This window comes from Prionailurus viverrinus, chromosome D1 (genome assembly GCF_022837055.1).
Source record: "Prionailurus viverrinus isolate Anna chromosome D1, UM_Priviv_1.0, whole genome shotgun sequence".
Lineage (NCBI taxonomy): Eukaryota > Metazoa > Chordata > Mammalia > Carnivora > Felidae > Prionailurus > Prionailurus viverrinus.
The window spans coordinates 1,291,387-1,312,141 of record NC_062570.1 but is presented as its reverse complement, the minus strand read 5'-3'; the positions used below and the strand labels follow the sequence as shown (position 1 = coordinate 1,312,141).

The window sequence follows — 20,755 nt, the reverse complement described above, 5'->3', positions numbered from 1 at the left end:
CAGACTAGCGCTCCACCCTCAGGGGCTCGTCTAACCCGGTCACCCCCGACGTGTCCCATCTGGTGGTTATCACCGCACCATCACACTGGGGGCTATGCTTCAATACATCAATTTGGGGGTAGGGAGCGGGACACATTCAGCCCATAACAGAGTAATCGTGTTTTTAAACATGTTGTATATCCTTCCAGATTTTTTTCCAGATAGAGAGAGAGAGAGATACTAAATATGGGAGGGAATCAGGGATGTCCACAAAGATGGGATTTTATTAGATGAGCTAATCCATCAAGCTTTTTTAGTCAACAGTATCTCATCTTTCCATGCCACTGAGTTTTGTCATCTTTTTTATATATATGCAAACATTACTCCAGTGAAGAGATACATCATCATGTATTTAACCAATCCCATGCCTAGAAACATCTCAATTCTTTCTCACTTTTAAAAATTAGCAACCGCTTGAACTCAGTCTTCCACAGTGGGTGGGCGTCAGGGGCAGATTGGAGCAGAGCCCAGGTTTTAGCGGCGGGCGGACTTGGTGTAGATTCTGGCAGTGTCTCTTACTGATCAGGTAACCTCGATCAGAGAGCGCACCAACACCGCGGGCAGTCAGTAATGACAGATGATATATTTCGGAAGGGGAATCTGAAAATCTGTGTCGTGGATTAAGGTTTAGGAACAACTTGAAGGCTTCTTATTATTATTAGCTTTTAATGATTTTTATCGATACTTATTGGTTATAGACTTTTGATTATTACCAAAAAGTAAAGCAAAACAGAATTGGTGGGCTTTGAGCCAGGAGGGCCAGGCGTGTGGTGGGAGGGGCCTGGGTGTGGGGAGGGGCGGGGCTGTGCTGGTGGGGTCAGACAAGGGCAGGTGGCCCTGGGCCCCCGAGGAAGAGATGAGATGCTGGTTGTACAGAGTCGCACTGAGAAGCTGAAGTCAAAGACATTACGCCCTTAGGTACAATTGTAAGTGTTTTCTTTAAAAAAGCAAAAACGTGTTTCAAAACCCTCAATTGGTCGAACCATGAGTGTTTAGCAATTGCTAACAACTATTTGATAGAGTGTCGCCATAAATCCTGGGAGTGGTAAGAGAATGCGAAGGGAGGCCTGGGTGCAGGAGACACTGAGAAATGGGGGGGTCAGGGGACAGGAATGCTCAGTCACCACCTCCTCGTGTCCTCCCATTCCACTGGGTTGTGGGGGCGGGGCCGGCAAGCCCAAAGGTTGAGGAAGTACCTGAGGCACGGAGTAGGAGTGGTCCCTTTCCAAGCTGGCTGGGGGCCCTGAACCTCTCCTGCTCCTCTTTGGGACGCGTCGCTCGGACATCACAGGACATCACAGGGACCCCCATGAGTACGGCACTTACAGTGATGAGCACTCTGTTATCAGGTCATTACGATGGCCTGTGAGGTATGAATGATGGTTCCCTTTTCACAAGACTCTGAAAGGAGCCACAAGAGCACAGAGCTGGGGACCGGCCACCCTATGACCAGCCAGAGCCCTCACCCCCACCGCTGACTCCCTGCCTCCCTAGGTGCCATCTGGAGCTCGAATCCCATGACTGCAGCCCTGATCCCCTCCTGGTTGTCACCTAAAGTCCCTAAGTGCTTGCTAAGCTTGGACAAAGAACAGAGAATTCTTTCAAGGCACAGCAGGCCGTTGTTCTCCCCCAGCCCAGGGTTCCCCAATAATCCATGGAGGAGACAATTCAAACCGTGGACGTCATAACCACATGGTGTGCAATGCAGAGCTTTTCACGGTCACCGTGAGACGGTTGCACACTCTCGCGGTGTCTACAGGTCCATTGGAACATTCCAGCGTTCTGTTTGAAGAGACTGGGCTTCGACTATACTAAGGTGAACGTCATAAATACATACGACTTACATACAAGCGTATGCCCGTGTTTAATTCACACACGTTTATTCTTTATGGTGGATGGCAGAATATTAAGGCTTTCCCACATCTCCTCAGGCAATTAGGGAAGAGAAGGGGCCAAAATTGTAGTTGTGTCTCTCAGACTGTTGCAGGTTGTATCCAATTTAATGTTACCGATAAAACCAAGACTATCCCAGCCAGCAATAGACCTCACAAGAAGAATAGCATTTTGCTTATGGAATAAGCCTGAGGCTTGACTGTGTCCACATCCTTCGTGTTGGAGGTGAGAATGGTGGGCCCCGTCTGTCTGGCAGCCCAGCAGACCCTCCTGCCAGCCGGGTCTTCGCACTCCTGGTCCAGAGTCCATCTTGTCCCTCACACAGAAAACTGGCCATGCAGGGGACCTCCCAAGGGAAGCACTCGACATGAATGCCGTCTAGCCTTCTGACCCAAATGCACTGGAGTGTGCGGGGAAAGGGCGTGATGGCCTTCACCTACCACAAGGAGAAGAAAGTCCTTAGACCATGGAGGTATGTGGAAAATGTTTGAGGGGCTTGTCTGCATTCTGTTTTATTCTCAAAACACAATTCTTTATTAAGGATATCCGTCCCTCACTAATGGCTGCCTCCTGAACGATGTTTCGCATCTTAGATCAGCACGCAGAGGAAAACATTCACATCGGGCTACGCAAGGAAATGCAGAGGATGAATGAAGGGGCATCCTGAAGGGAGTCACCTGCATGACCTGGCTCATTTAGTGAGGAGATAGTGGAAGAGAAGAGTCAAAGACAGCAGACAGGAAAACCACAATCTGTGAGACACACACAGGAACACTCGGTGTTAGATGTCCACAGTAATAGTGATGGCGATCTAGTTTTACAGAAGCTGGTGCTCAGGGGAGCACTCAGAGTGGCCCCGTGGGTCCTCCCACGTGGACGAGGCAGCGGAGGATCTGAAAATGAACCCTAGTAATAACATCTGACGTTCCATGATCACCTACACTGTGCTGTGCTAAGCATTTTCCAGACGCTTACTCATGTATGCACAGTGTTCTTTTCCCCAGCTGGAATTTTAAACCTACTTGACATCAGAGACAGAAACCCTTCATGGAACCTCAAATAAATGAAGGAAAAGAGGATTCCCCGCCCCCTGGCCCCCCACCAAACACGATCAGTGGTGGAAAAGGATGCTGAGCCCATCAGACTGAGGACTGAAGAAAAGAGATAGGCTCACCAGGATGAGGGGTGTCATTTCAGCGGAGGAGTGAGGAAGGAATCCAGGTCCTGGGGAGCAAAAGAATAAAAGTTGGGGGGCATGTGGAAACGGTAGATACGGGTCGTTCACCTGAGAGTCTTGTTGGTAGCAGAGAGAGGTAAATTAATGGCTGGATCAGGCAGCAGGGTCCAATGTGGGAAAATAACCAGACATGGTAAAAGGCATGACAAGGAGCCAGTGGAGAAACATAAGTGCGAAGCTCCTGGGGAAGGAGGGACAATAAACTAGAACTTTCTGTGTCTGGCATCCCCCAGGACTCCGTGGCTTTGAGCCCAGCCCGCACACCTGAAGGCTCCCTGGTAATGTGTTTTTTCTGGGTATGAGATTGCATCATGGAAAGGGAGCGGGAAGCAGTGTATTTACTTGGACTGATTCTCCAGTGTGTATTCAACAATTCCAACAAAGGGGCAGAAGGTAGAGTGGGAGCCCGGATTCCTTGTCCCTTCCGAACACCCCCCTGGCTGAGGATGAGCCTTGACAGCTTCACAGGTTCTGGCTGATAAATATGGATGCCCAGACTCCTCAGAGCGGTATAAACAAGCTAAGGACCCCATGCTCTGCTCTGGCCGTTTTTAAGCACTGTCTACATACGGGTCTTCAGTTTTATAAGCTGTGTCTTCCTTGGGCTCCAGGAGATGAGCGATGACTGTTTTATTTCTTGGCGTCTATCTGGTTAGTGGAACCTCCAAAATGAGTGGCCTGTCAGCCAATGATGTGATAATTTGGACTTCAGAGCTTCCAATGACAAAAATTTCACATCGGCGAGACAGATTTAGAAAGAAACTTAGCTCTACTGATTAACTCCGAGGTTACCTATCACCAATCAGTACATTTGCAGGGTGGAAACATGTCTTCCTACTGTATCTACAAATTATTGTAAGAGTAGTCGAGAGCTTCTAAAACACTTCTCTGTGCATTATCTCAATCGATCCTCTGAAGTATCAGCACAGATAGCATGATATCTCACTTTTATTTGACAGGAAATTGAGTCTCAAAAAATTGAGTGACACACATGAGGTCACACATCTCCCCAAGCTCCCTTGCTCCTGTCACAAGGCCACACAGCTCCACCTCCATGGGACATAAGCAGAAATTAGACCAAAAGCATCAAAAACATAGAAGAAAAATCCTTCTTCCCCCTGAAACTAGGGAGCAGGATTAGAGAGAAGAGCGGTCAAGGAGGACAGAGGGTCGAAGTCAAGGAAAAGTAAAGGTCCCCATTCGGCTCATGCTGAGTTACCCTGATAGTCGGACAGTGAGAAGTTGGAGGCCTCTCCTGAGATGAGAGGTGAGGGACAGAGAGACGGACGGGCTCAGCCCACACTAGTGGGGAGTGAAGACGGTTGGTACAACCAAGAAAGAACAAAAGTTCAGCAAATGTGGAGCACGTGCCCTGGTGTTCATGGGCTAGAAAGATGGATAAGCCATGATCTGGCCCCAGGTGAACGCCAGGTGAAGGTTGTGGGTAAACGAATCTCAAACTTGGTGAATTAGCTGCTGTTCTTTAGGAAAAGGGAATAAAAATTTCAGAGACTATGAAAGTTGGTGATCTCTTTAGCTCCTCTCCATCCCTGGCACCAATTTATGAAGTCAGCAAATATTTACTGAGCCCTGACCACGTGCCAGGCACGGCACTGGCTCCAGGGAACCAAGAGATAAACAGTGCAGCTAAACGTATGATCAGCAGATCTATCCTGTCAATAAGTCCCATTGTCCTGCCCCTCTTATCAAAGATCAGATTACAGACTATGGATAGGGTGTTTACCTATTTCCACTGCCAGTTCCAATACATCCTCCAGCTGGCCTTGGCCAGGAAGTACGTGGATTGTCTTTCTTTTTGCTTAGATTTTAAACCCATTGACAGATGAATCAGGAGATTATTTGCTGTACTCGGTGGGAGAGCGTTGTCAATTTTCATTCATTTATTATCGTCATCAATAGCTCCAACTTTGTGGATCCTCTGAGTATGGGTTCTGTTGCTTCACTACCCACCATTAGCGTCCTGAAAATGTTCATGATTACAGATCATTCTGGAACTCACACTGTTCTTCCTAAGTGATGGATAGTATTTATTTCTACCTTATGTGTCTAGTTTACGCATTACAGTACATTGTGACAGTGTTTCAACCAGGGTTTCGTAACTTGGGCACTACTGATGTTTGACCAGGTAGGTCTTGGTTGGCTGGGCTGTTCGTGGATGGTTGGATGTTTAGTGGCATCCGTGGTGTCCACCCATTACACCCCAATAGTACTGACCGTCCCCAGGTACAACAAGCAAACTTGTCCCCCAGCATTGCCAAATGTCTCCGGGGGCGCAACATCGCTCTTGATTTCGAATGCCGACTTTCCTTCGATCTGGTCCTCACAATACCTGCAGTATCTGAAGTCAAGGTGTCTTTAGAAAGGAATTTTAGATTCTGCCACGTGTGACAAGTTCTGACAGTACGTTTTCTCCTGATCACTACATTTTCCTCCCTCTCCTCCTGAGTCATTCGGGACATCTGTGTCCCTACTGCACCTGAGAATGAGGCTTAAGTTTGCCGAAAGTCACCTGTTGACTTTTAAATGAAAATTAATGGAAATTAATGAAAATTAAATGAAAATTAATTTCCCAGCTTTAGGGTGCCTGAGGAGAAAGAGGTAGGAATTTGTCTGAGCCTCGTCAGAGACCCGATGCAGGTGGTGACTCATCCCCAGAGGATATGCCTGCTCCTCTCTGCCCGCTCTCCTCACCTCCTCTTCCCCAGCATTCTCATCCCTGCAGCGCATGCTCACTCGGTTCCTTGGTCAGCATCTAGCACCGTGACATGAACAGTCAGCATTTCTGAACTACATATTGAATTAAGTGAAAAACACTTGATTTTTTGGATTTCTCATCAGGTTTTTATTAACAAAAATCAGACGACAGACTATGAACTTGACCTTTTTGTTTTCATTACCCAAATCTTCTGGGTTCCCAAACCTGTCCTCCTGTCCTGGTGGTGGAGAGAGAGAGAAGGGAAGGGGGTCCCTCTTGCCTTCAGAGAAGGATAGCTCTGATTGGACGAGGCACCAGGTTATGAACAGAGGAAACCTGAGATCTGGGGCTGGGAGTGAACATGTGGAGGAGATCGGTGTGAGATGAAAATCAAGACAGCTCTGTCTGCCCCTAACCACCAGATGTCCTCTGGGCCCACCAGCCTTCCTGGGTCTTGGTGTTTCATCTGTTAATACATATTCTAGATAAGACTGATGTGGAGGGCGGGGGGGAGGGGGCACCCTACATGGATGCCTGCCACCCTGGGGTGCCCAATTGGTGGGTGGGTAGCAACTAGGCAAATAATAATTTTTAGGATGGACAATATCTCGCTATTTGGCACTTTACAGTTGATAATACACTTTCCAATCACTATCTCGTTACCCTCGTAATGACCTCATGGGACCGGCCAGGTATCAGTAGTTGTATCTAAGAGATGATAGGACTGAGCTTAGAGATGCCGGTCAGAGTTAGAACCCAAGCCCATGTCTTCTAAAACACGATGGGCTTTTCCTTCTGCATCATGATGCTACTTAGGAAACACGAACACATGTCTCTTGTAATAAAGCTCTTTTAAATTTCAACATCAGCTTACACCGCCTCCCCTGGGACACTTTCACCGCAACGCTGAATGCGACGGAACTTTCGTCCCGTGGGGCACGCTCTGTGCTCCCAGGGCGTCCTGAACTTGACTCTGCAGCACAACTACCTGGTTGTAATTATGATCATAACCGCCTAATCACCTACCTGTCTGAATTATACTTGCCTAGTTACATACCCGTCTGGAGAACTGTAGCTCCTTGGGGGCTAGGCCTGGGTCTGTTCAGTGCTTCATCTTTGGTATCTGCCACAGTCCCTGCCGATAGGCGCTCGCTGTATCTGTTAAATTAACTGAACACGAAAACCCAACGTAAGATTGAGGAGTTCCTACCCTAACTACCCAGAAAATTAAATGTCAAAACTTTATCACAGTTTCACTCTCGATAAATAATTTTAGGTATAGATTCTAGTTTCTACAGAGTCAAGTAAGCTCTTCATGTTTTGTAAAAATGACTTTGACCTCCAAAATTCAAAATGGACCACATTTATATTGACAGTTTCAGCCCAATGCCCTTGTGGTACTACCATGGTTTTATGGAAACAATATTGGAAGAGTTGTTAAACCTCGCATTAATTTGTGCGTGCCAGATTTTCTGTTAACAAGCCATCAGCTTCAAGGATATGAACACTTTGAATAGCTAAGTATACCAGCAGTATAATTGATCACGGTTAATGTTCTTGCTGGCTAATGGTTCTGGTGGGAATAATTCGCATCTCCTAAACCACAAAGTTTTGGTTCATTTGTAATACTCATAATGTTAACCTGGATTGAATTTTCTTTTTGTGAGATCTTCATTTTTAAAAGATCAGAGTAGGGGCGCCTGGGTGGCTCAGTCGGTTAAGCAGCCGACTTCGGCTCAGGTCATGATCTCACGGTCCGTGAGTTCGAGCCCCGCGTCGGGCTCTGTGCTGACAGCTCAGAGCCTGGAGCCTGTTTCAGATTCTGTGTCTCCCTCTCTCTGACCCTCCCCCATTCATGCTCTGTCTCTCTCTGTCTCAAAAAATAAACGTTAAAAAAAAATTTTTTTTTAAGTTTAAAAAATAAAAATAAAAATAAAAAAAATAAAAGATCAGAGTAGGAAAGGGACATGTGTACCAAGAGATAGTTCCGATGGAAGGTGCACAGCTTAAATGTGTAAATCACCAGTAAAAGGGGATTGCAGAGACGCTAAAAGAACAAAAGGGAACAAAAAAGAACAAAAAGGGAGAAGAGCTATTTACCAAGGTCAAAAAACTGATGTTCTCTTTGCAAACAAGGCAAGGGTGAGAGGCATTTAGAAATGGCCTCTGATGTGTGGCTGGCAGTACGTTTCAGTCCGAGTCCCGTTTAAGATCAACCTCAACCTTGATGTCTTGTCCATTGGCCAACAGGATTTTCTGGCGTCGTCAGGTGCACATGATGGCAGGGATCCGGCCCAGCACCATTACCAGCTCCTTCCCCCAGCTTATGTCCAACGTGGACGCAGCTTACGAAGTGGCCGAGAGGGGCACCGCCTACTTCTTCAAAGGTACTCTACAGACCCCCGAAGGGAAGACACGGCAGGGGGCAGGGCCCGGAATGCTGGGACATCTGGTGCGGTCAGCCTCTGTCCCGTGATCATGGAGCGTGTTCCAGTCACACCTCCTCAGGTTGGGTGGGAGATGCCACTCTGCCGTTACAACAATGGCAAGAATGGCAATGACTGTCAGAGCCAGGACTTTACCCAAGACAGGCACCGTGCTAAGTGACAGCACCCCCGGGGGCTACAGACCTGGCTCCTGCCCCGCAGAGGGGCACATCCCACTGAGATCCTCCGGTGAACAGAAGCCAACACAGAACCCCGTGTGAGGACAGCACCCTTGCTATGTGCCCTGCGGGAGGCAGCTGGGCATGGAAGGACCCCGTGGTTTCAGGAGGTGGGCATGCACAGTGTCACTCCCTGGCTCCAGCCCTTTCCTGTTTGCGTGACTCTGGCCAATTGTCTTCATGATTCGCTTCGCACAGTGATTATAGTAACACCGACCTTGGAGATGCGACAATGGCTAGCCAGTGGACGTTACCCAGTTAGGGACAACTGTCACTTTTAGCTCCTTTTTCTTGATGCCGAGGTTAGGTAAAGACGGAAGGCTGGTGCCAGCCTAAGAATCACAGCACTGGCACGTCCCACACCCGTCCTCTCCCATGCACGCGTACGAGACCCAAATGAGATTGTACACATGGAAAGTGTCTTGAAAAAATTAATGTGTTAAATGTAAGACCCAATTGTATCAACGTTATTGCTTTCTTAAGGCATCGCTTGAGATTTTTGCCTCAAGAGTAGTTTTAATTGAATAAAATCTTATATATTGGGTAATAGCCACAGTGACTATCCCATAAACCGCTCCCGTCGTGACCATGCATAGAAATCCTCATGAATGAAATGCCTTACTGAGTGGCACAGAATTTTTGTAAACTTTTTTCATATATAAAATTTTTAAGGTTTTGTTTTGTTTTGTTTTTGATAGAGTGCACAAGCAGAGAGGGGTGGGCAGAGAAAAGGAGAGAGAATCCCAAACATGCTCTGCACCATCAGCACAGAGCCCCATTTGGGGGTCAGACTCACCAACTGTGAGATCACGACCTGAGCCAAGCTCAAGAGTCGGACACTCAATCGACTGTGCCGTTCAGGCGCCCAGAGTTTTTGTAAACTTAATTTCTGTTTTCAGGCCCCCACTACTGGGTAACAAGAGGGTTCCAGATGCAAGGTCCTCCTCGCACTATTTATGACTTTGGCTTCCCAAGGTATGTACAGCGAATAGATGCTGCCGTCTACCTCAAGGATGTGCAGAAGACCCTTTTCTTTGTCGGAGACGAATACTACAGGTATGGCTCTTCTCCTTTTGATTTTCCAGATGCATTCAATGAGAAGGGAAAATCCTTCAGCAGAAAAGAATGCAAAGCAAGTTAGCAAAAGGCCGTGGGCTCCTTTTGGCCCCTGGGGTGCCATTTACTCATGGTGGACACTGTCTCAAAGATACAAACTATCCAAATGAGTGAAACATTCATTCAGTAATCCCATTACGTGTTCTCCAGCACATGAAACACCCTCATGTTTCAATGCACTGGATCTCCGGTGGGTGCAGCTTCCCCAAATACATGGCTACCCGCAGGGAGTGCCTGGGGGTAGAATTGACTCCCTGGATGTGGGTACCAGTGTATCCCAGAATACTCTGTGATTTTGTGCAGAATGGATGTGGTCATGACTGTGGGGCTCTTCAAAGGAAAGTTCTGCTGAAAGGAAAAGCACTGTTGCTAAGTTCTTTCATGCAACCCAGACCATGAAGGCTCTTCCTATCCGTAGTGGATCACATAGGATAGCCCTGTCCCACCTGCAGGGGTCTTTATAAGCAGACTGAGCAAGGCGCCATCTGTCGACCAATCCCTGCACATGGGGCCACAGCTCTTCCCACCTGCTGGGTTTCTGTCCTTAACTGACTGGAGTTGAAGGCAGTGCACCCTCTGTCTCTACTCCCCACTCTCCGTTCCGAATTGCCTGTTCATCCAAACTTCAGAAGAGGGAACTGAGAAAACCAGATTCTAAGCAGTTGACTGTGCTAAATACATCAGGTCCATGAAGGATCTGTTGGTAAGTGGGAGAGTACCCAACTTGGGCCCAAAGGTTTTCATCTTATTTTATGTCACTTAACTATTTTTAGGTTTTTATTTTAACTCCTGTTGGTTAACGTACAGTGTGGTATTAGTTTTGTGTGTAGACTATAGTGATTCCACATGTCACCCGGTGCTCATTACAACAGGTGCCCTCCTTAACCCCCATCATCTATTTCCCCCATTCCCCACCTTCCTCCTCTCTGTAACCATCATTGTGTTCTCTAGTTAAGAGTCTGTTTCTTGCTTTGTCTCTATTTATTTTTCCCCTTTGATCCTATGTTTCTCAAATTATACATACAAATGAAATCATATGGTATTTGTTTTTCTGACTTATTTCACTTCATTTCTCTAGCTCCACCCACGTTCTTGCAAATGTCAAGATTTCATTCTTTTTGATGGTTGAGTAATATACCATTCTATATATACACCAGCTTCTTGATCCATTTATCAGTCACTGGACATAAGGGCTCTCTCCACAGTTTGGGTGTTGATGATAATGCTGCTGGAGACATGGCAGGGGTGGAGCCTGTATCCCTTCGAATTAGTATTTTTGTATCTTTTGGATAAATATCTAGTAGTGCAATTGCTGGGGCATAGGGTGTTCTATTTTTAACTTTTTGAGGAACATCCATACTGTTTTTGCAGGGTGGCGGCCCCAGTTTGCATTCCCACCAGCAGCGCAAAAGGGATCCCTTTTCTTTTTTTTTTTTTTTTTTAATTTTTTTTTCAATGTTTATTTATTTTTGGGACAGAGAGAGACAGAGCATGAACGGGGGAGGGGCAGAGAGAGAGGGAGACACAGAACCGGAAACAGGCTCCAGGCTCCGAGCCATCAGCCCAGAGCCCGACGCGGGGCTCGAACTCACGGACCGCGAGATCGTGACCTGGCTGAAGTCGGACGCTTAACCGACTGTGCCACCCAGGCGCCCCAAGGGATCCCTTTTCTACACATCCTCACGAACATCCATTGTGTCCCGAGTTGTTAATTTTAGCCATTCTGACAGGTGTGAGGTGGTATCTCATTGTAGTTTTGACTTACATTTCCCTGATTATCAGTGATATTGAGCATCTTTGCATGTGTCTGTTGGCCATCTGTGTATCTTTTTGGAAAAAAGTGCCTATTCAAGTCTTCTGCCCATTTTTAATTGGATATCTGTTTTGGGGGTATTGAGTTTTATAAGTTATTTATAGATTTTGGAGACTAACCTTTTATCAGATATGTCATTGGCAAATATCTTCTGCATGTTACCTTTTAGTTTTGTGGATTGTTTCCTTCACTGTGCAGAAGGCTTTCATCTTGGTGAGGTCCCAATAGTTCATTTTTGCTTTTGTTTCCTTTGCCTTTGGCAACATGTCTAGTAAGAAGTTGCCATGGCAGAGGTCAAAGAAGTTACTACCTGTGTTCTCCTCTAGGATTTTGGTGGTTTCTTGTCTTACACTTAGGTATTTCATCCATTTTGAATCTATTTTTGTGCATGGTATAAGAAAGTGGTCCAGATTAATTCTTCTGCACATTGCTGCCCAGTTTTCCCAGTACCGCTTGTCGAAGAGACTTTTTTCCATTAGGTATTCTTTTCTGCTTTGTTAAAGACTAGTTGACCATATAGTTGTGGGTTCATTTCTGTGTTTTCTATTCTGTTCTATTGATCTATGTGTCTGGTTTTGTGCCAGTTCCATACTGTCTTGATGACTGTAGCTTTGTAATATAGCTTGAAGTCCGGAATTATGATGCCTCTAGTTTTGCTTCAACTTTTTTCGAGGTTGCTTTGGCTATGCCGGATCTTTGTGGTTCCATACAAATTTAGGATAGTTTGTTCTAGTTCTCTAAAACATGCTGTTGGTATTTGGATAGGGATTGCATTAAATGGGTAGATTTCTTTGGTAGTATAGACATTTTAACAATATTTGTTCTTCTAATCCATGATCATGGAATGTCTTTCCATTTCTTTGTGGCCTCTTCAGTTTCTCTCATCAATGTTTATAGTTTGCAGAGGACAGATATTTCACCTTTTTGGTAAATTTCTTCATAGGTATCTTATTGTTTTGGATGCTGTTGTAAATGGGATTGATGCCTTAATTTCTTTTTCTGCAGCTTTATGATGACTGTATAGAAACGTAACAGATTACTGTTGATTTTATATCCAGCTACTTTTCTGAATTCATTTATCATTTCTAGCAGTTTTTTGGTGGAGTCTTTCAGATTTTCTTTTTTTTTTTTTAATTTAAATTCAAGTTAGTTGACATACAGTATAGTCTTAGCTTCAGGAGTAGAACCCAGTGATTCATCTCTTACATATGACACCCAGTGCTCATCCCCAAAAGTGCCCTCCTTAATGCCCATCATTCATCTAACCCATCCCCCCACCAACCTCCCTCCATCAACCCTCAGTTTGTTCTCTGTACTTAAGTGACTCTTATGGTCTGCCTCCCTCTCTCTTTTCATCTTATTTTTCCTTCCCTTCCCCTATGTTCCTCTGTTGCATTTAACAAATTCCGCATGTGAGTGAAATCATATGATATTTGTCTTTCTCTGACTTACTTTACTTAGCATGATACACTCTAGTTGCATCCACATTGTTGCAAATGGCAAGATTTCATTATTTTTCATCTCTCAGTAGTATTCCATTGTATATATATACCACATCTTCTTTATTCACTCATCAGTCCATGGGCATTTGGGCTCTTTCCATAATTTGGCTATTGTTGAAAGTGCTGCTATAAACATTGGGGTGTGTGTGCCCCTTCGAATGATCATTTTTGTATCTTTTGGATAAATTCCTCATAATGCAATTTCTGGGTCATAGGGTAGTTCTATTTTTAATTTTTTGAGGAAACTTCCCTACTGTTTTCCACAGTGACAGGACCAGTTTGCATTCCCACCAACAGTGCCAAAGGGTTTCCCTTTCTCTGAATCCTCACCAACATCTGTTGTTTCCAGAGTTGTTAACTTTAGCCATTCTGATAGGTGAGAGGTAGTATCTCATTGTGGTTTTGATTTGTATTTAACTGATGATGAATGATGTTGAGCATCTTTTCATGTGTCTGTTAGCTATCTGGATGTCTTCTTTGGAAAAGTGTCTATTCATGTCTTCTGCCCATTTGTTCCCTGGCTTATTTGTTTTTTGGGTGTTGAGTTTGGTAAGTTCTTTATAGATTTTGGATACTAACCCTTTATCCAATAAGTCATTTGCAAATATCTATTCACATTCTGTTGATTGCCTTTTAGTTTAGTTGATTGTTTCCTTTTTAGTGCAGAAGCTTTTTATCTGGATGAGGTCACAATAGTTCATTTTTGCTTTTGTTTCCCTTGCCTCTGGAAACATATCAAGTAAGAAGCTGCTGCAGCCATGGTCAAAGGGGTTGCTGCCTGTGTTCCCCTCTAGGATTTTGATGGTTTCCTGTCTCACATTTAGGTCAGGTTTTCTATATAGAGTATCAGATAATCTGCAAATAGTGAAAGTTTGACTTCTTCCTTGCCTATCTGGATGCCTTTTATTTTTTTGTTGATAAATTGCTATGGCTAAGACGTCCAGTACTATGTTAAATAACAGTGGGGCGCCTGGGTGGCTCAGTCAGTTAGGCGGCCGACTTCGGCTCAGGTCATGATCTTGCGGTCCGTGAGTTCAAGCCCCACGTCGGGCTCTGTGCTGACAGCTCAGAGCCTGGAGCCTGCTTCATATTCTGTGCCTCCCTCTCTCTGACCCTCCGCTGTTCATGCTCTGTCTCTCCCTGTCTCAAAAATAAATAAACATTTAAAAAAAAATAACAGTGGTAAGAGTGGACATCCCTATCTTTTTTTTTAATGTATTCATTTATTGTTTCTGAGAAAGAGAGTCAGAGAGAGTGAGCACATAGAAGTGGGGAGGTGCCAAGACAGAGAGGGAGACACAGAATCAGAAGCAGACTCCAGGCTCTGAGCTGTCAGCACAGAGCCCGACGTGAGACTCAAACTCACAAACCATGAGATCATGACCTGAGCTGAAATTGGATGCTTAACCAACTGAGTCACCCAGGCATCCCATCTATCTTCCTGACTGTAGAGGAAAAGCTCTTAGTTTTTCCCCACTGAGGATGATATTAGCTGTGGGTTTTTTGTATATGTCCTTTATTATGCTGAGCTCTGTTCCTTCTATATCTACTTTGTGGAAGGTTTTCATCATGAATGAATGTTGTACTTTGTCAAGTGCTTTTTCTGCATCCATGGAAATGATCATATTGTTCTTATCCTTTCTTTTATTAATGTGATGTATCACATTGATTGATATTGAACCACTCTTACAACTCAGAAATAAATCCCATCTGATCATGGTGAATGATTTTTTTTTAATGTATTATTGGATTCGATTTCCTAGTATCTTGTTGAGAATGTTTACATCCATGTTCATCAGGGATATTGGGCTGTAGTTCTCTTTTTTAGTGGAGTCTTGTCTGGTTTTGGTGTCAGGGTAATGCTGGCCACATAGAATTAGCTTGGAAGTTTTCCTTCCTCTTCTACTTTTTGGAATAATTTGAGAAGAATAGGTATTAACAGTTCTTTAAATGTTTGGTAGAATTGGCCTGTGAAGCCATCTGATCCTGGACTTTGATTTGTTGAGACTGTTTTGATTACTCATTCAATTTCTTCACTGCTTTTTGGTCTCTTCAAGTTTTCTATTTCTTCTTGTTTTAGTTTTGTATGTTTCTAGGGAATTATCCATTTCTTCCAGGTTGTCCAATTTGTTGGCATATAGTTTTTCATAATATTCTAAAATTGTAATTGTTTGTATTTCTGTGGTGTTGGTTGTTAGTTTTCCTCTGTCATTTGTGATTTTATTTATTTATTCTCTCTCTCTCTCTCTCTCTCTCTCTCTCTCTCTCTCTCGATAAGTGTGGCTAGGAGGTTTATCAAATTTCATTAATATTTTCAAAGAACCAGCTCCTGGTTTCATTGATCTGTTCTATTGTCATTTGTTTGTTTGTTTGTTTCTATCTCATTTATTTCTCCTCTAATTTTTATTATTTGCTTCCTTCTACTGGTTTTAGGTTTTGTTTATTGTTCTCTTTCTAGCTCCTTTAGGTGTAAGGTTAGGTTGTGTATTTGAGATTTTTCTTGCTTCTTGAGATGGGCCTGTAAACTTCCCTTTCACTTTTGCTGTATCCCAAAGATTTTGGACCATTGTGATTTCATTTTTATTTGTTTCCGTGTATTTTTTTATTTCTTCTTTTGATTTCCTGGTTGACTCATTCATTGCTTAACAGTATGTTATTTAACCTCCATATATTTGTGGTGTTTGCACATTTTTTTCTTGTGATTGACTTCTAGCTTCATAGCAGTGTTGTCAGAAAGGTGCATGGTATGACTTAAATCTTCTTGTATTTGTTGAAGTCTGTTTTGTGACTTAATATGTGATCTATTCTGGAGAATGCTCCATGTGCACTCAAAAAGAATCTGTATTGTGCTGTTTTAGGATGGAATGTTCTGAATATATCTGTTAAGTCCATCTGGTCCAGTGTGTCATTCAAGGCCATTGTTTCCTTCTTGGTTTTCTGTTTAGATGATCTGTCCATTGGTGTAAGTGGGGTGTTGAAGTCCCCTACTATTGTGGTATTGTTATCAATGAGTTTCTTTATGTTTGTTACTGTTTTATATACGTGGGTTCTCCTATGTTGGCTGCATGAATATTTACAATTATTAGATCTTTTTGTTGGATAGACCCCTTAATAATGATATAATGCCCTTCTTCGACTCTTGTTCCAGTCTTTGTTTTAAAGTCTAATTTGTCTGATAGAAGTATTATGACCCTGACTTTCTTTTGGATTCATTAGCATGATAGATGATTCTCCATCTCCTCACTTTCAATCTGCAGGTGCCTTTATGACTAAATGAGTTTGTTGTAGGCAGAAGGGTCTTGTTTTTTTCTCCATTCTGACACCCGATGCCTTTTGATTGGAGCATTTAGTCCATTTACATTCAAGGTAATTATTGATAAATATGACTTTATTGTCATTTTATTACTTGTTTTGTGCTTGTTTCTGGAGCTTTTCTCTGGTGTTTTCTTGTCTTTGTCACTTCCATGTGTTGCTGATTTTCTTTAACAATATATTTCAGTTTCATTCTCTGTCTTCTTACGTGCTTATTAGTGACGTTTGATCTATGGTTACTATTAGGTATGTATATAACATCCTCTGCAAATAGCATTTCTGTACTAGGTTGATGGTCACTTAAGTTTGAACCCATTCTTCACTCGTCTCCTCCCCATGGTTTAGATGTATGTTTTTGTATTTTCTACCCTTTCTTTGTGCGTTCCTTGGCTGATTTTTTTAACAGAAATATTTTTACTGCTTTTGTGTTTTCTGCCTTTATACACTTTTGGTGTCTCCTTTCCACCCAAAGTGTCCCCTTTAATATTTCTTACAGGGCAGGTGAAGTGGTCGTGAGCTCCTTTAGTTTTTGTTTGTCTGAGAAACTCTTCAACTCTCCTTCTATTCTGAATCATAGCTGTGCTGGCATATCACCTACTCTTAATAACCATTTCTAGGCATAAAGGAAATGTGTAAATACGTTTTTGGCTTCTTCCATCTGACTGATAGCTTCTCCAAATTGGAGTCAAGAAAGTAATATAACTGGAGAACAGATCTGTTTTGTGAGAAGGGAATTTTATTTTACAGAAATGAGTGCCAAACAAATGTAGACCTGCTGACTCCAGGCCACTGAGAGCCCTGGGATCACTGCTCAGAGCATCATGTGTTGTCCTGACCCGTCACTTAGAGTCCAGTGATTAAACCAAGAAGCCAGAGATCTTTCTTTCGGAACTTCCTTTCTGAAATCCTGATCGTAATTCATTTATTAAGCCCCTGGTATCTGCTGGGCAGATTCCCCCCAGGTTCTCATTTAAAATAAAGTGGCTGTAATCACAGTGCTGACATACCGGAAGATAGGTATTGAGAAACCCAACTCCCATTGCAGATTTTCCAAGAATGAGATTGGAAATGCATGCAGAAGCCTGCGTGTGGGAGTGTGAGGGCATTTGTGTTAATTCAGTTAATTTCTCAAAGATTGCTCACAGCCCGAATCTCACTTGGGAGATTTTCCACTCTTCCATTATTTCAATTCTCCATTCATTGCCTAGTCTTTGAACTAATCTACCATCTACCAGCAAAGCATGCACCTCCAGCCAGGCGGAATTGAGGTTTAACAGCTAACACAAGAGGCTTGCTGACAGGTTTTTAATTCTCTGAGAATGTAAGGTTGGTGAGGAAGGGTGTCTCTGATTATAATGATGCCTGATTCCCCCCTGAAGAAAGCACAGTGCACCTTTCCAACTAGGCTTCTGTGAGAGTGTCTATTAAGGAAAAGTCTTAGTAATCTGGATAAAACAGATTCATTAAAAAGTTGGTCTAGGGGTTTAACTCAAATGTCAAAGACCCATTTTGGTATTATGGGAAGGAAACCTGGCAGGCACTTTTAAAATTAACTTTCCAATGCTGGGGCACCTGGGTGGCTCAGTTGGTTAAGCGTCTGACTCGTGATTTCGGCTCAGGTCATGATCTCGCGGTTCCTGAGATCAAGATGCACAGTGGGTGTGCGCTGACAGTGAGGAGCCTGGTTGGGATTCTCTCTCTCCCTCTCTCTTTGCCCCTCCCCTGCATGCAGTCTCTCCTCTCTCACAAAATAAATAAACAGTTGAAAAATAATAATACAAGAAAATTACCCTTCCGAGGTTATTTAGAGTATTAAGTGAACAGTGCATGGAGACACCTAGAGCAAGCCTGGCACATAGTAGGTGTTCAAATAGAGTAACTTTTCAGTAACTGTAGGAACTTACATGGTGACTAACAACTGCTTAAAAACCTGTGATGATTAACAAATGATTGTTGAAACCTCAGCAGTTCTCTGAGCAGCACTCCAATCAGAGAGCTGGTCACAGGGAAGTTCCTTTCACCAATGAGATTCTTCTGTGTCACATGCTCCAACACACCTGGTTTCTGCACCAAAGAACAAGACAAACAACCTGGACTTACAGCTCAGAAGTCGAGCAAAGGTTGTCGTTAGCTACTCCATTAACAAACTCTCCCACCCTGAACTCCGCACCCCTGGTTTAGCAGAGCCTCAGATGTATGACATCTTACTGTCATGTGAAGCCATGCGTTGGTTAGAAATTATGTTCAGCTGCGAGTGAGAGACACCCAGAAATAACTGTAGCTGAAACACATAAAGGTCTGTTTTTCTCATGTATGTAATGTGTCAGGAGTTTAATAGACTTAGAATGAATCCATGGTCACCAGGGACCCAAGTTCCTTCTAACATTTTGCTCTGCTATTAACATGTAGATGCCACTCTTGCGGTTGCCCCAAGACTCCAGGAAGCCTCGGTCACTACATCTTGTTCCAAACAGGAAAGGCAGGAGGGGCAGCTGGGTGGCTCAGTTGGTTAAGCCTCCAAATCTTGACTTTGGTTCAGGTCATGATATCATGGTTTGTGGGTTTGAGCCCCACATCAATGTGGAGCCTGCTTGGGATTCTCTCTCCCTCTCTCTGCTTCTCTCTCTCTCAAAATAAATAAATAAACAAACTTAAAAAAAATAAACAGGAAAGGGGGGAAAGACCAAAGGAGACAAATGTTCTATCAGTAAAGCACGTGGCCATACTCAAAAACACAGAAGGCCGCAGCCTCAAGTTATAGACCAAGAATTTGTTTGATGTGTTACGACTTATTTTCTTTAGTCACTCATCAGGTTCTTCTTCGGTCGTCATGCTGGTTCAGTCTGTGACATAAATGATGTGCCAAGGGAAGAGAAGTCTCTGGATAGGCTTAATGTCAGGGACATTCTCCATGACGTCTGAGGGCTGGGACCCGTTTCAGTGACTGATGTGCCATGAGACAACTATGGAAGAACATCCCCCACTGAGGATTGACGGTTAGCCTGGGGCCAGGTTGGTTTAGGCTCTAAGAGTGAGAGCCCCCATGTCACTGTAGTAGTAATTCACAGGGAGCAGCCGCAGAGAACTACAAGTTGAAATCCAAAAGGGAGCTCTATCATGCTGACGCCACCACGTGCCCCACCCTGTGCTCACAACACCACAAGCTACATGATGTGTTGCTTAAACGTAACAAGGGCTTCTTCCCCATACGTCCATTTGCTTTCACTCCTTCCTTTCCTCTTCTTGGTGGGCCCCAATGGTCCAGCCACTTTTTCTTCCTTTACGTTATTTCCGTCACCTTTGGCTAATTTCTCCCTGTAAATGTTCTCTCTTGCTTACCAACAGCAGAGGAGTGGCTACACCAGGGAGTTCCTGGGGACCGGGAGTGCCCTCAGATCCATCATTCTTTGAGGTAGTCAAAGAATTTTGTGTACAGTGACCTGCAAATCTGCAGGCCCCACCCCTTTCCATCCCTAGGGCACTCTTCTATGCAGACAGACTGGAGGCGTGATTGATGCAAAGTAGGACACGTTCTCTCCTTCATGATGCCCCAAGTATACTGAAGTCACCATAGAGAAAGAAATAAGTGATAAAAACCAGAAAGATGGGTAGAGTTCAAAATCTTGCTTTTTAATCTTAAATTTGTTGGGTACGTTTCTGCCCCAGGCTCTGTACTAGGACCCTGACACTCAAGAGAGAGCTCAGAGTTTGTGGACTGAGAGTGCAGGCAGGACTAAGAGAGTGTTCATCTCAGCAGTCCTTGGGCAACAGGGATGGCCTTTCTGTTTTGGTTTCATCATCGTCCAAAGGGAGGAAGAAATAGTATCTGCTTCACAGGGCTGTGGGTGTGAGTGAGAAGGATGTAAAATGACTGTCCCATAATAAATCCTGAGCTCATATGGGGCGCTGCCCAGGCCCTCAGCAAGGCACACAGTTGAAAGTACATGCATGGATAAAGATTTAAGAGCAATCCAAGTGTCACAGGTGCCCCCATAGAAGACTGGATGGGGATCACTGGGGCAAAACAAATAGGAAATGGCCAGCTCTAGTTAAGGTGTCGAAGAAGGAACTCTTAGAGGAAGTTAAGGTTTGGAAGAAGGAACATCTTGAGAAGAAAGTAGGAGTTTCCCAGGAGGGAGGCGGGGCGGGGGGGGGGCGTGGCTTCCAGACAAAGCAGAGGCACTGATAACACAAAACAGCCTGTGCATCTGGGGACAACTGCAGGCAGCTCCAAGGGTCATAATGCAGCTAGAATGAGAGACGGGGCCCAAGGAGAAGGAGGTGTAGATGACAGGGGGCCTGCACCTTTCCAGAGAGACCAGTGTGAAGTTATAAAAAAAGAAGGATATCTTTAAGTGTCCTGGATAAGGGAGTCACCCAGTAAGATTCATGTGGTAAAAATCTCACTCTGGCAGCAGTGTGACTGGAGCAGAGCTGACAAGATGGCAGGTTGGCTAAACCA

General features: G+C 44.2%; 1 protein-coding gene across 1 annotated transcript in view; it reads left to right on the top strand.

The window, feature by feature from the left end:
- MMP20 (matrix metallopeptidase 20) overlaps positions 1-20,755 on the top strand; it is a 51,506-nt gene that overhangs the window by 21,183 nt on the left and 9,568 nt on the right. The window contains exons 7-8 of the mRNA XM_047879360.1: positions 8,136-8,272; positions 9,450-9,606. Of these exons, the coding sequence (XP_047735316.1) occupies positions 8,136-8,272; positions 9,450-9,606 (294 nt within the window). The remainder of the gene's footprint in view (positions 1-8,135; positions 8,273-9,449; positions 9,607-20,755) is intronic.